Here is an 18098-nt window from a genome sequence, read left to right as displayed (position 1 = left end):
GCCCTTTTAAATTATTTACTTAAAAATTTTTTTTAATGTTTATTTATTTATTTTCCCATTTGTTGCCCTTGTTTATTGTTGTAGTCGTTGTTGGATAGGACAGAGAGAAATAGGGAGGGGAAGACAGAGGGGAGAGAAAGACACCTGCTGACCTACATTACCGCCTTTGAAGCGACTCCTCTGCAGATGGGGAACTGGGGGCTCGAACCGGGATTCTCACGCAGGTCTTTGTGCTTCGCGCCACATGCACTTAACCCGCTACACTACTGCCTGACTCCCTAATTTTTTTTTTTTTAAGCTCCTTAATACCATAGATTCCAGAGTGGTGCTTGACTCCTCTCTGGCTTTCTCTCTCTTATGAAAGAAATATAAGTAAATAAAATTAAATGGGGGGGAGCAGGTGGTGGCACACCTGGTTGAGTACGTATGCTACAATGCACAAGGACCTAGGTTCAAGCCTCTGGTCCCCACCTACAGGAAGAAAGCTTTGCAATTGGTGAAGCAGTGTTGCAGATCTCTCTCTCTCTTCCTCTCTCTATAACCCCTGTCCCTCTTGATTTCTGTCTCTATCCAATAAATAAAGATAATTTTAAAAAAATGTAAGTGGTCCGGGAGGTGGCTTAGTGGATAAAGCATTGGACTTTCAAGCGTGAGGTCCCGAGTTCAATCCCGGGCAGCACATGTACCAGAGTGATGTCTGGTTCTTTCTCGCTCTCCTCCTATCTTTCTCATTAATAAGTAAAGGAAATCTTTAAAAATAAATAAGGGGCCAGGTGGTGGCGCACCTGGTTAACATTACAAATAACATTACACATAGCATTACACATAACATTACAGAGCACAAGGACCCAAGTTCAAGGCCCTGGTCCCCACCTGTAGGAGGAAAGCTTCATGATGGTGAAGTAGGACTGCAGGTGTCTGTCTCTGTCTTCTCTGTCTCCCCTTCCCCTCTCAATTTGTCTCTGTCTCTGTGCAATAATAAATAAATATATTTTTAAAAATAAAAAAATAAATAAAATGGAGTAGATAAAAAACTTGGCCAAATTATAAAATGAAACAGAACTTTGAACTGCTGAAGATAATCTAAATTTATATATTTTAGTCCAGAGTAGGAAAGACCATGAAGAAATTTTACTCATCTGGGTGGTGGCGCACCTGGCTATGCGCACGTTACAATGTGCAAGGATCCAGGTTCAAGCCCTTGCAAGGGGGGGAGCTTCATAAGTGATGAAACAGGTCTGCAGGTGTCTATCTTCTCTTCCTCTCTATTTACACCTCCTCTCTCAATTTCTCTCTGTTCTATCGAATAAAATAGAAAAAAAAAAATTTGCCACCAGGAGCTGTGGATTCATAGTGCTGGCACCAAGCTTCAGTGAAGCCTGGAGGCAAAAAAGAAAAAAAAGTGACAAAACAGTGCTGCAAGGGTCTCTTAATCATCCCCTCCCCTCAATTTCTGTCTCTATCCAAAATAAATAGGTTTTTAATTTTTTAATTTGCTGGGAGTGGGGGAGAAATAGTTTTCCTCAATATTTTTAAGATTACAAAGGAGAGTGAGTATAAAAATATTTAAATTGGTGGTCCAGGAGGTGGCATAGTGGATAAAGCACTGGATTCTCAAGTGGGAGGTCCTGAGTTCGATCCCTGGCAACACATGTACCAGAGTGATGTCTGGTTCTTTCTCTCTCTGTCCTCCTATCCCTCTCATTAATAAATAAAATATCTTTAAAAATATATATTTAAATTGGAAAAAATCAATATTAAAATTGGGTAGCATTCATATGAAGCATAAGAGAATTGCTTGGGATATGAAATAATTTTCTGAAAATTAGAGAATACTTATTAATATGGCATATTTATGCATAAAATCTGGGCCAGATTAACTTATCAAAGACTTAGGTAAATAATAATAAATTCCAGAAACTTGGAAAGCATTAGTGCCTTCATAGACCCAGCTTGGGAGTCAGGCGGTAATGCAGCGGGTTAAGCGCAGGTGGCACAAAGCTCAAGGACTTGCGTAAAGATCCCAGTTTGAGCCCCCCGGCTCCCCACCTGCAGGGGAGTCAATTCACAAGCTGTGAAGCTGGTCTGCAGGTGTCTGTCTTTCTTTCCCCCTCTCTGTCTTCCCCTCCTGTCTCCATTTCTCTCTGTCGTATCCAATAACGACGACAACAATAAAAAACTAAGGGCAACAAAAGGGAGAAGTAAAATATAAAAAAAAATTCAACAACAACAAAAAAATCTCATTGCCCACTGGGGAAGACTGAATATCATTTGTGAAGTTACTGTTTCTTGTCTACCTGCCCTGTTTTACTCCATAGGTCTGATCTAGACCAGGATGACCCTGTTCAGGATCATTTACTATTTAAGAAGACTCTTCTGCCAGTCTGGAAGATGATTGCTAGTCACAGGTACGCCTCTAGTCTCTTCTTGGTTTTCTTAGCCACTTTCCTTATTTAGAGTTACTTCTAGGGTTTCTTCATTCTCTTTGGGTTTGTTCCTTAACAGGTTCAGTAGTCCATTTCTGAAGCCTGTGTCAGAAAGGCAGGCCCCAGGATACAAGGATGTGGTGAAAAGGTCAGTGGAAAAAGGGGGTCAAGAAAGCTTGGTTGTTTTTTTATTTTCCTACCAAAGTTACTACAGGGGCTTAATACCTGCACTACCACTCTACTACTCAGGAGTCTTTTTTTTTTTTTTTTAGAGTGAGAGAGAAGGACAGAGAGAGAGAGAGAAGGAGAGATACTTGCAGCAATGCTCCAGTGCTTGTGAAGTTTCCCCCCTGAAAATGGGGACCAAATGCTTAAACTTAGTCTTCTTGCATGGTAACGTGTGCTCTACTGAGTGCACAACCACCTTTCCTCTGCTCAGCTCTGATTTATGGTGGTACAGGGGATTGAACCTGGGACTTTGAAGCCTCAGGCATGACAGTCTGTTTGTATAACCGTTATACTATCTACCCTTGCCCTCTGGTTGCTTTTTAAAAAAATATTTTGTTTTGTTACTATTATTTTAAACCAGAGCACTCAATTCTGGCTTATGGTGATACTGGGGATTCACCCTAAGATCTCTAAGCCTTCGGCACAAAAGTCTTTTGCTTTTTTTTTTTTTTTTTTTTTTTTAAGATTGTATTTATTTATGAGAAAGATAGGAGGAGAGAGAAAGAACCAGACATCACTCTGGCACATGTGCTGCCGGGGATATCAAACTCAGGACCTCATGCTTAAGAGTCCAAAGCTTTTTCACTGCACCACCTCCTGGACCACAAAAGTCTTTTGCTTTTATATCTGTATTTTTATGCTTTGTTTCCCTTCCATTAGATTTTTTTTTAATATTTTTTATTTATTCCTTTTTGTTACCCTTGTTGTTTTATTATTGTAGTTATTATTGTTGTTATTGATATCATTATTGTTGGATAGAACAGAGAAATGGAGAGAGATGGGGAAGACAGAGGGGGAGAGACACCTGCAGATCTGCTTCACCACTTGTGAAGTGACTCCCCTGCAGGTGGGAAGCCAGGGGCTCAAACTGGGATCCTTACGCTGGTCCTTGCGCTTTGCCACCATGTGTGCTTAACCCCTGCGCTACCACTACCAACTCCCTATTATTATTATTTTTATCAGAGCCCTGCTCAGCTCCGATTTATGATGGTTTGGGGATTGAACCTGGGACTTTGGAGCATCAGGCATGAGAATCTCTTTGCATAACCATTATGTTATCTACCCCTCCATTAAATTATTTATCTTACTTACATTACTTAACAATTCAAGATATGGGCCAGAAGATAACTCACCTGATATTCAGTGCACACTTTATCATGTGCGAGGACCTGGATTCAAGTCCCTGGATACCACATGGGAGCACCATGCAAAGGGGGAGCTTCACAAGTAGTGGAGCAGAGCTGTGGTTTATGTCCTCTTTCTAATTTTCTGCCTCTCACTCTCTACCTGGAAAACAGAAGGAAAAAAAGTACCAAAGATGGTAGAATTGTGCAGGTATGAAGTCTTGGTGGCAGAGAAAAAAAAAATCAATATACATTTTTACAGGGGCAGGCTAGATAGCATAATGGTTATGCAAACAGACTCTCTTGCCTGAGGCTCCATCAAATCCCAGGTTCAATCCCCTGTATCACCATAAGCCAGAGCTGAGCAATTCTCTTGTAAAAAAAAAAAAAAAAAAAAAAAAAAGATACACTTTTACAGTAATCCAAATGGAGACTGCAAACATTGTCTGATTGCAGTGTTTCGGATTTCTGTAGTACTGTTCATCTAAAATGCTATCATAAATCAATGTATTAATAGGTTATCAGAGCAGGAAAGGACTTTAGAGACAGACCTTCATTTTATACATGAAGAAATTAAAATTAAGGCCTAGAAGTAGTTGTGTCTGGCATCAGCAGTGAGTAACAAAACTAGAACTGAACCCGAGATTAATTTATTTTAATTGCCATGAGGGTTATCACTGGGAATTGGTGCTTGCATAGGAATCCACTGTTTCTGGAAGCTCTTCCACTACCACCCCCCTTCTTTTTCATCTTTTATTTGATAGGACAGAGAGAAGTTGAGAGAGGAGGGGGAGATGGAGAGGGAGAGAGAAAGAGAGACACCTGTATCACTGCTTCACCACTTCTGAAGCTTCCCTCCTGCAGGTGGAGACTAGGGGTTTTAACCTGTGTTCTCAACTAAGTGCACCACTGCTTGGCTCTAACCCCAGATTCTTTTTTTTTATTTTTTTTATTTTTATTTTTATTTTTTTGGCAGTATGGGTTAACTTTTTTTTTTTTTTTTAACAAAACCATAGGGTAGGAGGGGTACAACTCCACACAATTCCCACCGCCCAATCTCCATATCCCACCCCCTCCCCTGATAGCTTTCCCATTCTCTATCCCTCTGGGAACATGGACCCAGGGTCATTGAGGGTTGCAGAAGGTTGAAGGTCTGGCTTCTGTAATTGCTTCCCCGCTGAACATGGGCGTTGACTGGTCGGTCCATACTCCCAGTCTGCCTCTTTCTTTCCCTAGTAGGGTGGGGCTCTGGGGAAGCTGAGCTTCAGGACACATTGGTGGGGTCTTCAATCCAGGGAAGTGTGGCCGGCATCCTGATGGCATCTGGAACCTGGTGACTGAAAAGAGAGTTAACATACAAAGCCAAACAAATTGTTGAGCAATCCTGGACCCAAAGCTTGGAAAAGTGGAGAGGAAGTATTAGGGAGGTACTCACTGCAAACTCTAGTGTACTTCTGCTTTCTTACTTTGGTGCCATACTCCAAACTCAGTCAATTTCTGCTTTGCGTTTCTACTTCTTTTTTTTTTTTTTACATGCATAACATTCCCCAGATTCCCATTTAACAATACAACCCCCACTATTTAATTCATCATTTTTCATGGACCTGTATTCTCCCCACCCACCCACCCACCCCAGAGTCTTTTACTTTGGTGTAATACTCCAATTCCATTTCAGGTTCGACTTGTGTTTTCTTTTCTAATCTTGTTTTTCAACTTCGGCCTGAGAGTGAGATCATCCCGTATTCATCCTTCTGTTTCTGACTTATTTCACTCAACATGATTTTTTCAAGGTCCATCCAAGATCGGCTGAAAACGGTGAAGTCACCATTTTTTACAGCTGAGTAGTATTCCATTGTGTATATATACCACAACTTGCTCAGCCACTCATCTGTTGTTGGACACCTGGGTTGCTTCCAGGTTTTGGCTATTACAAATTGTGCTGCCAAGAACATATGTGTACACAGATCTTTTTGGATGGATGTGTTGGGTTCCTTAGGATATATCCCCAGGAGGGGAATTGCAGGGTCATAGGGTAGGTCCATTTCTAGCCTTCTGAGAGTTCTCCAGACTGTTCTCCACAGAGGTTGGACCAATTGACATTCCCACCAGCAGTGCAGGAGGGTTCCTTTGACCCCACACCCTCTCCAGCATTTGCTGCTGTTACCTTTTCTGATGTGTGACATTCTCACAGGAGTGAAGTGATATCTCATTGTTGTCTTGATTTGCATTTCTCTGACAATCAGAGACTTGGAGCATTTTTTCATGTGTTTCTCGGCCTTTTGGATCTCTTCTGTGGTGAATATTCTGTCCAAGTCCTCCCCCCATTTTTGGATGGGGTTATTTGTTGTCTTGTTGTTGAGTCTGGCAAGCTCTTTATATATGTTGGTTATGAAACTCTTATCTGATGTATGGCATGTAAAGATCTTCTCCCATTCTGTGAGGGGTCTCTTAATTTGGGTAGTGGTTTCTTTTGCTGTGAAGAAGCTTTTTAATTTGATGTAGTCCCATAGGTTTATACTTGCCTTAGTCTTCCTTGTAATTGGATTCGTTTCATTGAAAATGTCTTTAAAATTTATGCGGAAAAAAGTTCTTCCAATATTTTCCTCTAAGTATCTGATAGTTTGTGGTCTAACATCCAAGTCCTTGATCCACTTGGAATTTACTTTTGCATTTGGTGAAATACAGTGATTCAGTTTCATTCTTCTGCATGTTTCAACCCATTGTTTCCAACACCATTTGTTGAAGAGACTCTGCTTTCCCCATGTAATAGTCTGAGCCCCTTTGTCAAAGATTAGATGTCCATAGGTGTGGGGCCTCATTTCTGGGCTCTCAATTCTATTCCACTGGTCAGTGTGTCTGTTCATGTTCCAGTACCAAGCAGTTTTGATGACAATGGCCCTATAATACAATTTGAGATCTGGGAGTGTGATGCCTCCGGTTCTGTTCTTTTTTCTCAAGATTGTTTTGGCAATTCTAGGTCTTTTCTGGTTCCAGATAAACATTTGTAGCATTTGTTCTATTCTCCTAAAAAATGTGCTTGGGATCTTGATGGGGATAGCATTAAATTTGTAGATGGCTCTGGGTAATATATTCATTTTGATGATGTTAATTCTTCCAACCCATGAACATGGAATATCTTTCCACTTCTTTGTGTCTTTTTCAATTTCTTTGAGTAGTGACTCATAATTTTCAGTATACAAGTCTTTCACTTCTTTGGTTAGGTTTACTCCTAGATATTTTATAGTTTTTGTTGCTATAGAAAAAGGAACTGATTTCTGGATTTCAATTTCTTCTAACTTAGTGTTTGCATAGAGGAATGCCACTGACTTTTGAATGTTAATTTTATAGCCTGACACATTACTGTATTGCCTGATGATTTCCAAAAGCTTCTTGCTGGATTCCTTAGGTTTTTCAATGTATACTATCATGTCATCTGCAAATAAGGAGAGTTTGACTTCTTCTCTTCTGATCTGTATGCCTTTAATTCCTTGCTCCTGCCTGATTGCTATGGCAAGAACTTCCAACACTATGTTGAATAGTAATGGTGATAGTGGGCAGCCCTGTCTAGTACCTGATCTGAGGGGAAATGCTCCCAGTTTTTCACCATTGAGTATGATGTTGGCTATAGGTTTGCTATATATAGACTCCACTATCTTCAGGAATTTTCCATCTATTCCTATTTTTTGTAGTGTTTTGATCATAAAGGGATGTTGTATTTTGTCAAAGGCTTTCTCTGCATCTATTGATATGACCATCGTGGTTTTTGGTCTTGCTTTTGTTGATGTGGTGGATCACATTGATTGATTTACGTATATTAAACCAACCTTGCATGCCTGGGATAAACCCCACTTGGTCATGATGAACAATTTTTTTGATATACTGCTGTATCCGGTTGGCTAGAATTTTGTTCAATATTTTTGCATCTATGTTCATCAGAGATATTGGTCTGTAGTTTTCTTTTTTGGTTGTGTCCCTGTCTGCTTTTGGTATCAGGGTGATGTTGGCTTCATAGAAGCTGGCAGGGAGTATTCCAGTGTCTTCAATCTTCTGGAAGACTTTTAAAAGTAGAGGTATTAGTTCTTCTTTGAAAGTTTTGTAGAATTCATTTGTAAAACCATCTGGTCCAGGACTTTTATTTTTGGGAAGATTTTTGATAACTGTTTCAATTTCATTAGCTGTGATGGGCCTGTTCATGTTATCCACTTCCTCTTTACTTAGTTTTGGAAGATGGTAGGTATCTAGGAAATCATTCATTTCTTCCAGGTTCTCTAGCTTGGTGGCATATAGTTGTTCATAGAAGCCTCGCATGATATGTTGAATTTCTGCAGTGTCTGTTGTGATTTCTCCTCTTTCATTTACTATCCGATTTATTTGGGTCTTCTCCCTTTTTTGTTTTGTGAGTCTGGCTAAAGGTTTGTTGATTTTATTTACTCTTTCAAAGAACCAACATTTACTTTCATTGATCTTTTGTATGGTTTTCCTATTCTCAATGTTATTTATTTCTGCCCTAACTTTAGTAATTTCTGTCCTTCTGGTTGCTTTAGGATTCCTTTGTTGTTCTTCTTCTATGTCTTTAAGATGTGCAATCAGGCTGTTTATTTGTGCCTTTTCTTGTTTCCTAATGTGTGCTTGTATAGCTATGAACTTCCCTCTTAGGACTGCTTTAGCTGTGTCCCAAATATTTTGATAGCTTGTGTCTTCATTTTCATTGAACTCTTGAAACATTTTGATTTCTTCCTTGATTTCCTCTTTGACCCAGAAGTTGTTAAGAAGTGTACTGTTGAGCTTCCACATTTTGGGACTGTTACTAATCTTTTGTTGATTGTTAAGTGTTAGTTTAATTCCACTGTGGTCTGAGAAGATGCTTGGGATGATTTCAGTGCTCTTGAATAGGCTGATGCTGTCTTTGTGGCCTAACAAATGGTCTATCCTTGAGAATGATCCATGTGGATTTGAGTAAAATGTGTATTCCAGTTTTTTGGGATGAATGACTCTGAAAATGTCCAATAGTTCTAGTTTATCTATCTCTTCATTTAGCTCCCTTATGTCTTTACTGATTTTCTTCCTGGATGATCTGTCAAGTTGAGATAGTGGGGTGTTGAAGTCCCCTACTATGATTGTGTTACTGTTAATATATTGCTGTAGCTCTTTCAGTAGAAGTTTGATGTATTTAGATGGCTTCTCATTGGGTGCATAGATATTAATAATTGTTAAGTCCTCTTGATTGACTGATCCTCTGAGCATTAAGTAGTGTCCATTCCTATCTTTTTTAATCTTATCTATTTTAAAGTCTATCATGTCAGATATGAGAATAGCTGTTCCTGCCCTTTTTTGTGGGCCATTGGCTTGAATGATAGTTTTCCATCCTTTCACTTTAAGTCTGTGTTTGTCTTGTTGCGTTAGGTGAGTTTCCTGTAGACAACATATTGTTGGGTTGTGTTTTCTGATCCATCTTCCTACTCTGTGTCTTTTAATAGGTGAATTCAGGCCATTGACATTTATTGATATCAAAGATTGAAGATATTTTAACGCCATTCTTGTACAGTTTTAGAGTGTTTTGATATATGTCCTATTTGTGGTGGTCTGACTATAGGAGACCTTTCAGAACTTCTTTAAGGGCAGGCTTGGTGATGGTTGCTTCCTTCAACTGTTACTTGTCTGAGAAGGTTTTGATGCTTCCATCTAGTCTGAATGACAATCTAGCAGGATATAGTATTCTTGGCTGAAAGCCTTTCTCATTGAGCACTCGATAGATATCTTGCCATTCTCTTCTGGCCTGTAGTGTTTGTATGGCGAAGTCTGCTCCTAATCTTATGGGTTTTCCTTTGTAGGTGACTCTTTGTTTTTCTCTTGCAGCCTTGAGGATTCTTTCTTTATCCTTATTCCTTTCCAATCTAAGTATGACATGTCTTGGTGTCTTTAGGTCTGGGTTAATTCTGTTTGGGACCCTCTGGGCTTCTTGAATCTTTATGTCTTTGGTGTTGTCTAGACTAGAGAAATTTTCAGCTATTATGGCCTGGAGAATGCTTTCTTCCTCCCCTTCTCTTTCTTCCTCTGGTAAGCCAATAATGCGTATATTGTTTCTTTTGAAGTCATCCCATAGGACTCTGTTGTTTTCAGCATCTCTTAATCTCTTTTTGAGATCTCTTACTTCTTTTTTAGTTGTCTCTAATTCATCCTCAATCTTGCTAATTCTGTCTTCAGCCTCATTGATTCTATTCTCTCTGCCCTCTACTGCTTTCTGGAGTTCATCTATTTTGTTGCCCTGCTCTGCTACTGTTTTAGCTTGTTCAGCTAGTTGCCTTCTTAGCTCAGCGATTTCAGCTTTCAGCTCTCTAATAACCATGAGATTATTAGAATTTTCTTCCATATTCTCATTTGTTGTTCCTGCAGTTCTGATTACAATTTTTTCAAATTCTTTACTCCTGTTATTATTTCCTTGGCTAATGTTTGGATGTTGAACTCGTTGTTTTGTGCTTCACCCTCTGGAGGACTTTTAGCTGGACTCTTGTCCTGGTTCGAGTCTCCAATATTTTTTCTTGTTGTTTTAACCATTTTATATAAGTTAACAGTTTTTTCAATCCCTGAGTTGGAGTTCAGTGGTGTAAAAGCCTTTTTTTTTCCCCCTGTCGGCTATGGGAGCCTGAGGGCTTTTAAACTATCAATAGGCTTCTTAGCTTAATCACTGACTCCTGACCAAGAGATAAAGCAGGGTGTGGCAGAGATAATCCAGTGGTTATGCAAAGAGACTTTCACAGCCCCTCAGCTATGCCACCGAGGTATAGGTCTTCTCCTGAGTTTCCCGGTTAGATCTCTGTCCCCTGGTGTCCCTCCCTGTTGCTGCTCCAGATTCTGAGGGTAGTAGAAATGGAGACTCAGAGTTGCACTTTGTGAGTCTCTGGGGAGTCCTTTCCTCCCTTCAGCTGTCCCCTTGTTGGTGGAGCAGACTGGAGGTGGTGTCTCCACTGACAAACTGTTGAACTGTTAGCAGTCACTTAATCTCTCCTTAGGCCCCTCTCTCCTCTCTGTCACCAGCCGCGCGTGTTTGTACTCACGGGTGATTTACTGGGTTTCTGTGGTCATTCTAGTCCTGTCTTGTTTTGGTCCGGGTGGTCTCCTTTGGTATTCCTAGTTGATCCGGGAGAGGAGAAGAGAGGAGAGAAAGCGATCTGCTGCTCGTAGCTCCGCCTCCGGAAGTCGAATCTATTTTTTATTTAAGAAAGGATTAATGAACAAAAACATAAGGTAGGAGGGGTACAACTCCACACAATTCCCACCACCCAATCTCCATAACCCACCCCCTCCCATGATAGCTTTCCCATTCTCTAGCCCTCTGGGAGCATGGACCCAGGGTCATTGAGGGTTGCAGAAGGTAGAAGGTCTGGCTTCTGTAATTGCTTCCCCGCTGAACATGGGCATTGACTGGTCAGTCCATACTCCCAGTCTGCCTCTCTCTTTCCCTAGTAAGGTGTGTCTCTGGGGAAGCTGAGCTTCAGGACACATTGGTGGGGTCTTCAATCCAGGGAAGCCTGGCCAGCATCCTGGTGGCATCTGGAACCTGGTGATTGAAAAGAGAGTTAACATACGAAGCCAAACAATTTGTTGAGCAATAATGGATCCCAAGCTTGGAATAGTGGAGAGGAAGTGTTAGGGAGGTACTCACTGCAAACTCTAGTGTACTTCTGCTTTCAGGTATATATTTTGCAGTAGTTTATGGATACGTGTGAACATAAGCTCTCTCTCACAGAAACTGGTGTATATCTAGGTTATGGGACTTTGTTAGAAAGTGAACCACCTGAGATGAAATTAGAGTGTACTATAAAAGGAAAGGTCTCACCCGAGTAATGAAGCTGAAGGGTTGTCATTCCACACGTGAAGTCTCTGGACACAGTCTGAGGTGAAGCATGTTGAGGTGGCAATCGTTGCGTTGGTTAGGTTGTGATCGGCGGATGCAATATTATTTGATATGGATTGGGAGAGGCATACGGGAAAGTGGGCCCTATCCAAGGGTTCCAGGACTGGGGGAAGTAGGGGCTCTAAAGTGGAGATGTGAGGTTCCTGCTGTCTTAGGGTTCAAAAAGAAAATCGATAGTTAATGTTATCATCACATTATTTGGTAATTGGGTTAACTTTGAAAAGTCCTTTTGTTATGGTTTGCCGTACAGTATCCAGTATCTTGTATATAGCTGTGCTATTGGATGCTTCTAATCTACTTGATCTAGGCTTTTGAGAGAGTCCGCAGATTCTTACCTTCCGTTTCTTTTCCCTTCCTTTCTTTCTTCTTTTTTCTCTTTCTTAGACTAAAAGAATATATATACTTAGAACTGAAATCTAGGACATTAAAGAACTTGAAACATTCAATCTATTTTTCCTCTGACATACTGAATAGTGATTTATAAGATTGCAAACTAATAGGAGTATAGTTTAACACTGTTCCCACCAAAGGTCTGTGTTCCCACCCCCAACCCCCTATGATGGACCCAAAAAACTCCTCCTCCCAGAGTCCTTTACTTTCATGCAATACTCCATATCAGTCCTGTTTCTGTACTGCTGTGTCTTTTCATATATACCAACTTTATGTGTCTCAAGAAATTATTTATCATAATATCACTTGATTTCACTCTTCATTTTTTTAAAAACCTTTTTTTCTTTGTATTTATTTATTCCCTTTTGTTGCCCTTGTTTTATTGTTGTAGTTACTGATGTCATCATTGTTGGATAGGACAGAGAGAAATGGAGAAAGGAGGGGAAGACAGAGAAGGGGAGAGAAAAACAGACACCTGCAGACCTGTTTCACTGCCTGTGGAGTGACCGTCCCTGCAGGTGGGAGCCGGGGCCTCGAACCTGGATCCTTACACTGGTCCTTGCCTTGTGTGCCAGGTGCGCTTAACCCACTGCGCTACCCTCCGACTCCCCTTTACTCTTCATTTTAATGAAAAGAGGAAAATATTTTTCACTTTTGATTTGTGCTGTTAGGTAAATTGAATAATGAATGACCACCACATGACAAACTGGTTATTAGAGCTCTTTACAACTTTGGTACTTGGGGCTGGTACTCCTATATTAGTTGAGTGACTGGGTCTGTATACTCTGGAATCAGGATACTTCAGAATTATAAATCCAAGTTGGTACTAAACTTTTGATATTTCTGCTTACTCAGCTGGAGATACTATTTCCCTTATATAAGATAATAATAGTACCTACTTTTTAAAGGTTTATTGGGAGCTAATAAAGTATTTAGCACTTGACTGCTGTGAGGAGTGGAATGTTCACTGCTTCTATTATCCAATGAGGATTGTTAACTTTACTACTGTTTTCGTTAAGAAAACTTTATTTTTGGGGGGTCCGGCAGTAGCACAGCGGGTTAAGCGCACATAGCGCAAAGTGCAAAGACACAGATCCCGGATCTATCCCCCTGGATCCCCACCTGCATGAGGGGGTCACTTCACAGGCGGTGAAGCAGGCCTTCGGGTGTCTATCTTTCACTCCTCCTCCGTCTTCCCCTTCTCTTTCCATTTTTCTCTGTCCTATCCAACAACAATGATATCAACAATAACTGCAACAATAATAAAGCAACAAAAGGGAAAATAAATAAAAATAAATTTTAAAAATAATAAAATATGGGAAGTTGGGTGGTAGCGCAGTGGGTTAAGCGCACGTGGTACAAAGCGCAAGGACTGGCTTAAGGATCCCAGTTTGAGCCCCCAGCTCCCCACCTGCAGGAGAGTCACTCTATAGGTGGTGAAGCCGGTCTGCAGGTGTCTATATCTTTCTCTCAACTTCCCTGTCTTCCCCTCCTCTCTCCATTTCTCTCTGTCCTATCTAACAATGACAACGTAAATAACAATAATAATAACTATAACAATAAAAAGACAACAAGGGCAACAAAAGGGAAAATAAATTAATTTAAAAAAATAATAATAATAAAGTAAAAATAAATAAGTATTTTTTACAAATTTTCTGCCTCAGGAGCTTGGTGCCAGCACTATGAATCCACTGCTCCTAGTGGCCATTTTTCCTCTTTTTTTTTTTTTCTTTTATATTTTATTTGATAGAACAGAGAGTAATTGAGAGGAAAGGGGTAGCTAAAGAGGGAGAAAAAGACACAGATCTGCTTTGCCTCTTTTTTGTCCAATTTTTTTTTTGTTGTTGTAGTTATTGTTGTTGTTGTTATTGATGTTACTGTTGGATAGGACAGAGAAAAATGGATAAAAGAGGGGAAGGCAGAGAGGAGGAGAGAAAGACAGACACCTGCAGACCTGCTTCACCGCCTGTGGAGTGACTCCCTGCAGGTAGGGAGCCAGGGTCTCAAACTGGGATCCTTATGCCAGTCCTTGTGCTTTGCGCCACCTGCGTTTAACCCACTAAGCTACTTCTTCTTCTAGCATTTGCTAAGCTACTGCCCGACTCCCTCTGCTTTGTCTCTTATGAAGCATCCCTGCTGCAGGTGGGGAGCAGTGGCTCGAACCCAGGTCCTTAAGCATAGTACTATGCACTTAACTGGGCATGCCACCACCTAGCCCCCAAGAAATAGGTTTTTTTTAAAAAACATTTTTTTGATAAAACAGAAAAATTGAGAGTGAAGGAGGAAATGGGGGAAAAGAAAGAACTGCAGCACTGCTTGTGAAGCTTCCCCCTTTGTTTTGTTTTTGATTTTTGTTTGTCTTCTTTATCAGAGCTCTGCTCAGCTCTGATTTTTTTTTTAATTGGGCAATTAATGTTTTACATTCAACAGTAAATACAATAGTTTGTACATGCATAACATTCCCCAGTTTCCCATATAACAATACAACCCCCACTAGGTCCTCTGTCATCCTTCTTCAGCTCTGATTTATGATGGTGTGGGGGATTGAACCGAGGACTTTGGCATCTCAGGCATGAGAGTCTGTTTGCATAACCACTATGCTATCTACCTCTGCCAAGCATCGCCTCCATAGGTGGGGACCAGAGGTTTGAACCAGATCTTTGTGCTTAACCAGGTGGGCCACCACCCAACCCCTGAAATATTTTTCTTTTAAGAAAATAATTATTTTATTTATTAATGAATGATAAGAGAAAGATCCAAACCATTCCTCTGAAACATGTAATGCTAAGGATTGAACTTAGGACATTATATGTTTGTAAGTCTGGCACCCTACCCTCTGAATCACCTCCCAAATCAAAAAGTGGTTAATTACCTAAGAGCATAATATCAATAGGTCATCACATATTCCACATGAAGGTTTGATTTCCCCTGGTTTTTCTTGGCCTCCTATAGACCTATGGACTTAACAAGCCTGAAAAGGAATCTGTCTAAGGGACGGATTCGCACAATGGCTCAATTCCAGCGAGACCTGATGCTGATGTTCCAAAATGCTGTAATGTACAATGACTCTGATCATCATGTATACCATATGGCTGTAGAGATGCAGCGAGAAGTCTTGGATCAAATTCAGGTACTCTATGTAGAAATCTTAGAGAAAAATGAATGTAGCCACAAAAATTGGAGAATACAAATGACACTGAAGTAACTTTATGCTTTCAGAATTAATATGTAGATTCAAGACCTTGAGGGAGTGACAATACACCTGCTGGCTTACTCTTAGTAGACGAGTTTTAATGCATAGTAAAGTCATTTAGGAAAGCGACAGTGAAATTTCTCAAGGGAGATGAGAATAGATAAATAATGAAAATTTCTGTTTCTGGAGCCTCAAATTAAAGGATTAAACATGCAAACCAGAGGCTGGAGTCACTTAATTTTTGCTGTTGTTTGCTATACCTATCGATGTATGTTCATATTGTGCCATTTATGAGGTAATATCCAGAAAATATTTGAGAGTTTGTTTTCTGGACAATGTCATACTTTACAGGAAAAAAGTATAGTTAAACCTTTTAAATAAAATTGTGTTCAGAGCTCTGTAGAGTTTCTATTTTGTTTTGCTTTTGTTTTCCATGAGAGAGAAGAGCCAGGAGGGAAGGAAGGGGGGAGAGAGAGAGATTGAAAGAGAAGAGGTCAAATTACCACACCGTCATTTATGATGTTCTGTTTTTTTTTTCTTGTTGTTATACAGTGCCGGGAATTGAACCCAGGGCCTCACGCACGCAAGGCATGCACTCTACCGCTGAGCCATCACCCCAGTCCCTAAACTTCTGTAGCTTTAAAGATTCATAGCTTGCTATCTGCCTTTACCCTGTAGGTGCTGAGTATTTGGTTAGACAAAAGAAGAGACTTAAATAGTCTGGAATGAGAACAAGTCAACCCAGTGGATGTTTTGTTAATCTGGAGCTGCTACTTGACCTTTTCTGGAGTTTGGAACTCTCATTGAGACTCTAACCCATAGAAGATTCCAGTATTTGTTTACTACTTATCTGTTATCTTTTCTAGTAAGAATAATGCCTTATTTTCACCCAAACCTAAGAAATCAAAAGTGCATGTGAATGTATTACTATTAAAATGATTATGATAGTATTAAAACATGCAGAAAACTGAGATTGAGGTTATGCCATAAGTGTTGGCCATATTTTGTTCCAAGGGCTTAGAGGTAATTGGATTAAAACTTTTATTTCAACTCTATAAATAAATGTTATTTCACAAGTCAGTGATTGCTTTTTAATGATTATAGAGGTTGTAACTACAGGGGACAGCACCTTCTGGTGAAATGAGAAAGATATTGACAGTGGGTTTCCTTACATACAGTTTTTGGAAAGGGTGACATGGCATGAGAGGAATGTCTGTTATTTATCTCATTATTTATAAAATGGAAATAATTGAAGAATCCTTCAAATTGGCAGAATGATGAAATAGGATAGACATTGAGGGTAATGGAAAAATACATAAGCTCTCTCAGGAATAAATCAGCAAGAGGAATAAAATAGCTTATGGCTGAGTTTCTTTCTCCTTTAAGGAACTGGCCACGGGGTGTGAATCATGTTGCTTAAATTGGCCCTTTGTAGCCACCGTCATTTAACTGGGCTTTGTGTCTCCTAGCAACAAGCTTGGTTGCACTGGAAAGGCTAGAGTTGCGGTGAGTGTCAAGATGAGGGTGGTCATAAGAATCTGCTGTTCCTTCTAGGGAGGCCTAAGGGACCTAGGAGTCCTGCTTTCCAACCAGGCCTGATTCTGCTCATCATAATCCCTTCAAGGTGGGAAAGGGCAACTCTTTAGACCCAGAAATGCCTTGAATAGTTTCAGATCTAGTCACCTGTTGCTGCCCTGTGGGTCTATAACAGGTCCAGATCTTCCCAGGCCAAGTCAGCTTGGACTGATAAAAGCTCTTATGAAAACCAAAGATGCAGAATAGAATTCATATTATTGAGATACTGCTTATAGAAAAGTTATGTTAGTTCCTAACTACAAATTAATGAAATCAGTCACATAATAATACTGTTCTTAATTACAATGATGTTAAATTGGGGTGGGGGGATGATGTCATTGCAGTTGATACCTATCAAGAAACTTTAGTTGTTTTCCGAAAAGTCAGAATGGAGATGTCAATGCCCCCACCTCAAATATATGTAGAAAAAACTCTGGCCATTATCAAACCAGATATTGTTGACAAAGAGGAGGAGATACGAGATATTATTCTCAGATCTGGATTCACCATTGTTCAGGTAACTTTTAGATATAATGATTTTCTTTCTCTGTTCCTTTTTGTATTTACATAAAGTTGTTACTAACCCATTAGATCCTTAATATTAACATTAAATTTAGGTGTGATCTTTAGAAAAAAAAATTGGGGGCAGGGGAGATAGCATAATGGTCATGCAAACAAACTCTCATGCCTGAGGCTCCAAAATCCCAGGTTCAGTCCCCCACACCACCATAAGCCAGAGCTTTCTCTCTGTGTATCTCTTTCTCTGCATCTCTCTCAAAAACAAAATAAAATATTTTTTTAAAAATTGGGGAGGATGATGGGCGATAACACACCTGGTTTAGCGCACATACCATGTGCAAAGACCTAGCTTTGAGCCCCCACTCCCAACCTAAAGTTGAGGAGGGTGGAGCTTCATGAGTGGTGAGGCAAGTCTGCAGGTGTCCATCCCTCTCTCTCTCTATGTCTCTCTTCCCCTCTCAATTTCTGTCTGTCCTATCAAGTATAGTAGGAAGAATAAAAATAAAGGGACCAGGTGGTGGTGCACCTGGTTAAGCATACACATTATAGTGCACAAGGACCAAGGTTCAAGCCCTTGGTCCTCACGTGCAGGGGGAAAGCTTCATGAGTGGTGAAGCAGGGCTGCAGGTGTCTCTCTCCCCCTCCATTCTCAATTTCTGTCTGCCTCTAATAAATCAAAATAAGAAAAAATAATTTTTAAGCTTTTTATTTCAGAAGACTGGGGAGAT

At 40.2% G+C, this 18098-nt stretch overlaps 2 protein-coding genes across 14 annotated transcripts in view; both read left to right on the top strand.

Annotated features, from left to right (window-relative positions):
• Positions 1-16356, top strand: part of BRD8 (bromodomain containing 8) — a 57383-nt gene extending 41027 nt beyond the window's left edge. For 9 of the 13 annotated variants that reach the window (XM_060178771.1, XM_060178743.1, XM_060178736.1 and 6 more), the window contains 4 exons: positions 2319-2408; positions 2506-2574; positions 15036-15213; positions 15829-16356. In XM_060178771.1, coding sequence (XP_060034754.1) covers positions 2319-2408; positions 2506-2574; positions 15036-15213; positions 15829-15903 — 412 coding nt within the window. In that variant the 3' untranslated portion in view covers positions 15904-16356. Of the gene's footprint in view, positions 1-2318; positions 2409-2505; positions 2575-13971; positions 14039-15035; positions 15214-15828 lie in introns of those variants that run through there. The other 4 variants (XM_060178777.1, XM_060178783.1, XM_060178709.1 and 1 more) reach the window with 2 other exon arrangements.
• A 415-nt stretch (positions 16357-16771) lies between these two features.
• NME5 (NME/NM23 family member 5) overlaps positions 16772-18098 on the top strand; it is a 39734-nt gene continuing 38407 nt past the window's right edge. The window contains exons 1-2 of the mRNA XM_007517565.2: positions 16772-16900; positions 17196-17368. Of these exons, the coding sequence (XP_007517627.1) occupies positions 17240-17368 (129 nt within the window). The 5' untranslated portion in view covers positions 16772-16900; positions 17196-17239. The remainder of the gene's footprint in view (positions 16901-17195; positions 17369-18098) is intronic.

This window comes from Erinaceus europaeus, chromosome 2 (assembly GCF_950295315.1).
Source record: "Erinaceus europaeus chromosome 2, mEriEur2.1, whole genome shotgun sequence".
Lineage (NCBI taxonomy): Eukaryota > Metazoa > Chordata > Mammalia > Eulipotyphla > Erinaceidae > Erinaceus > Erinaceus europaeus.
The sequence above is the reverse complement of the archived record's forward strand: the minus strand, read 5'-3'. Positions and strand labels throughout refer to the sequence as shown.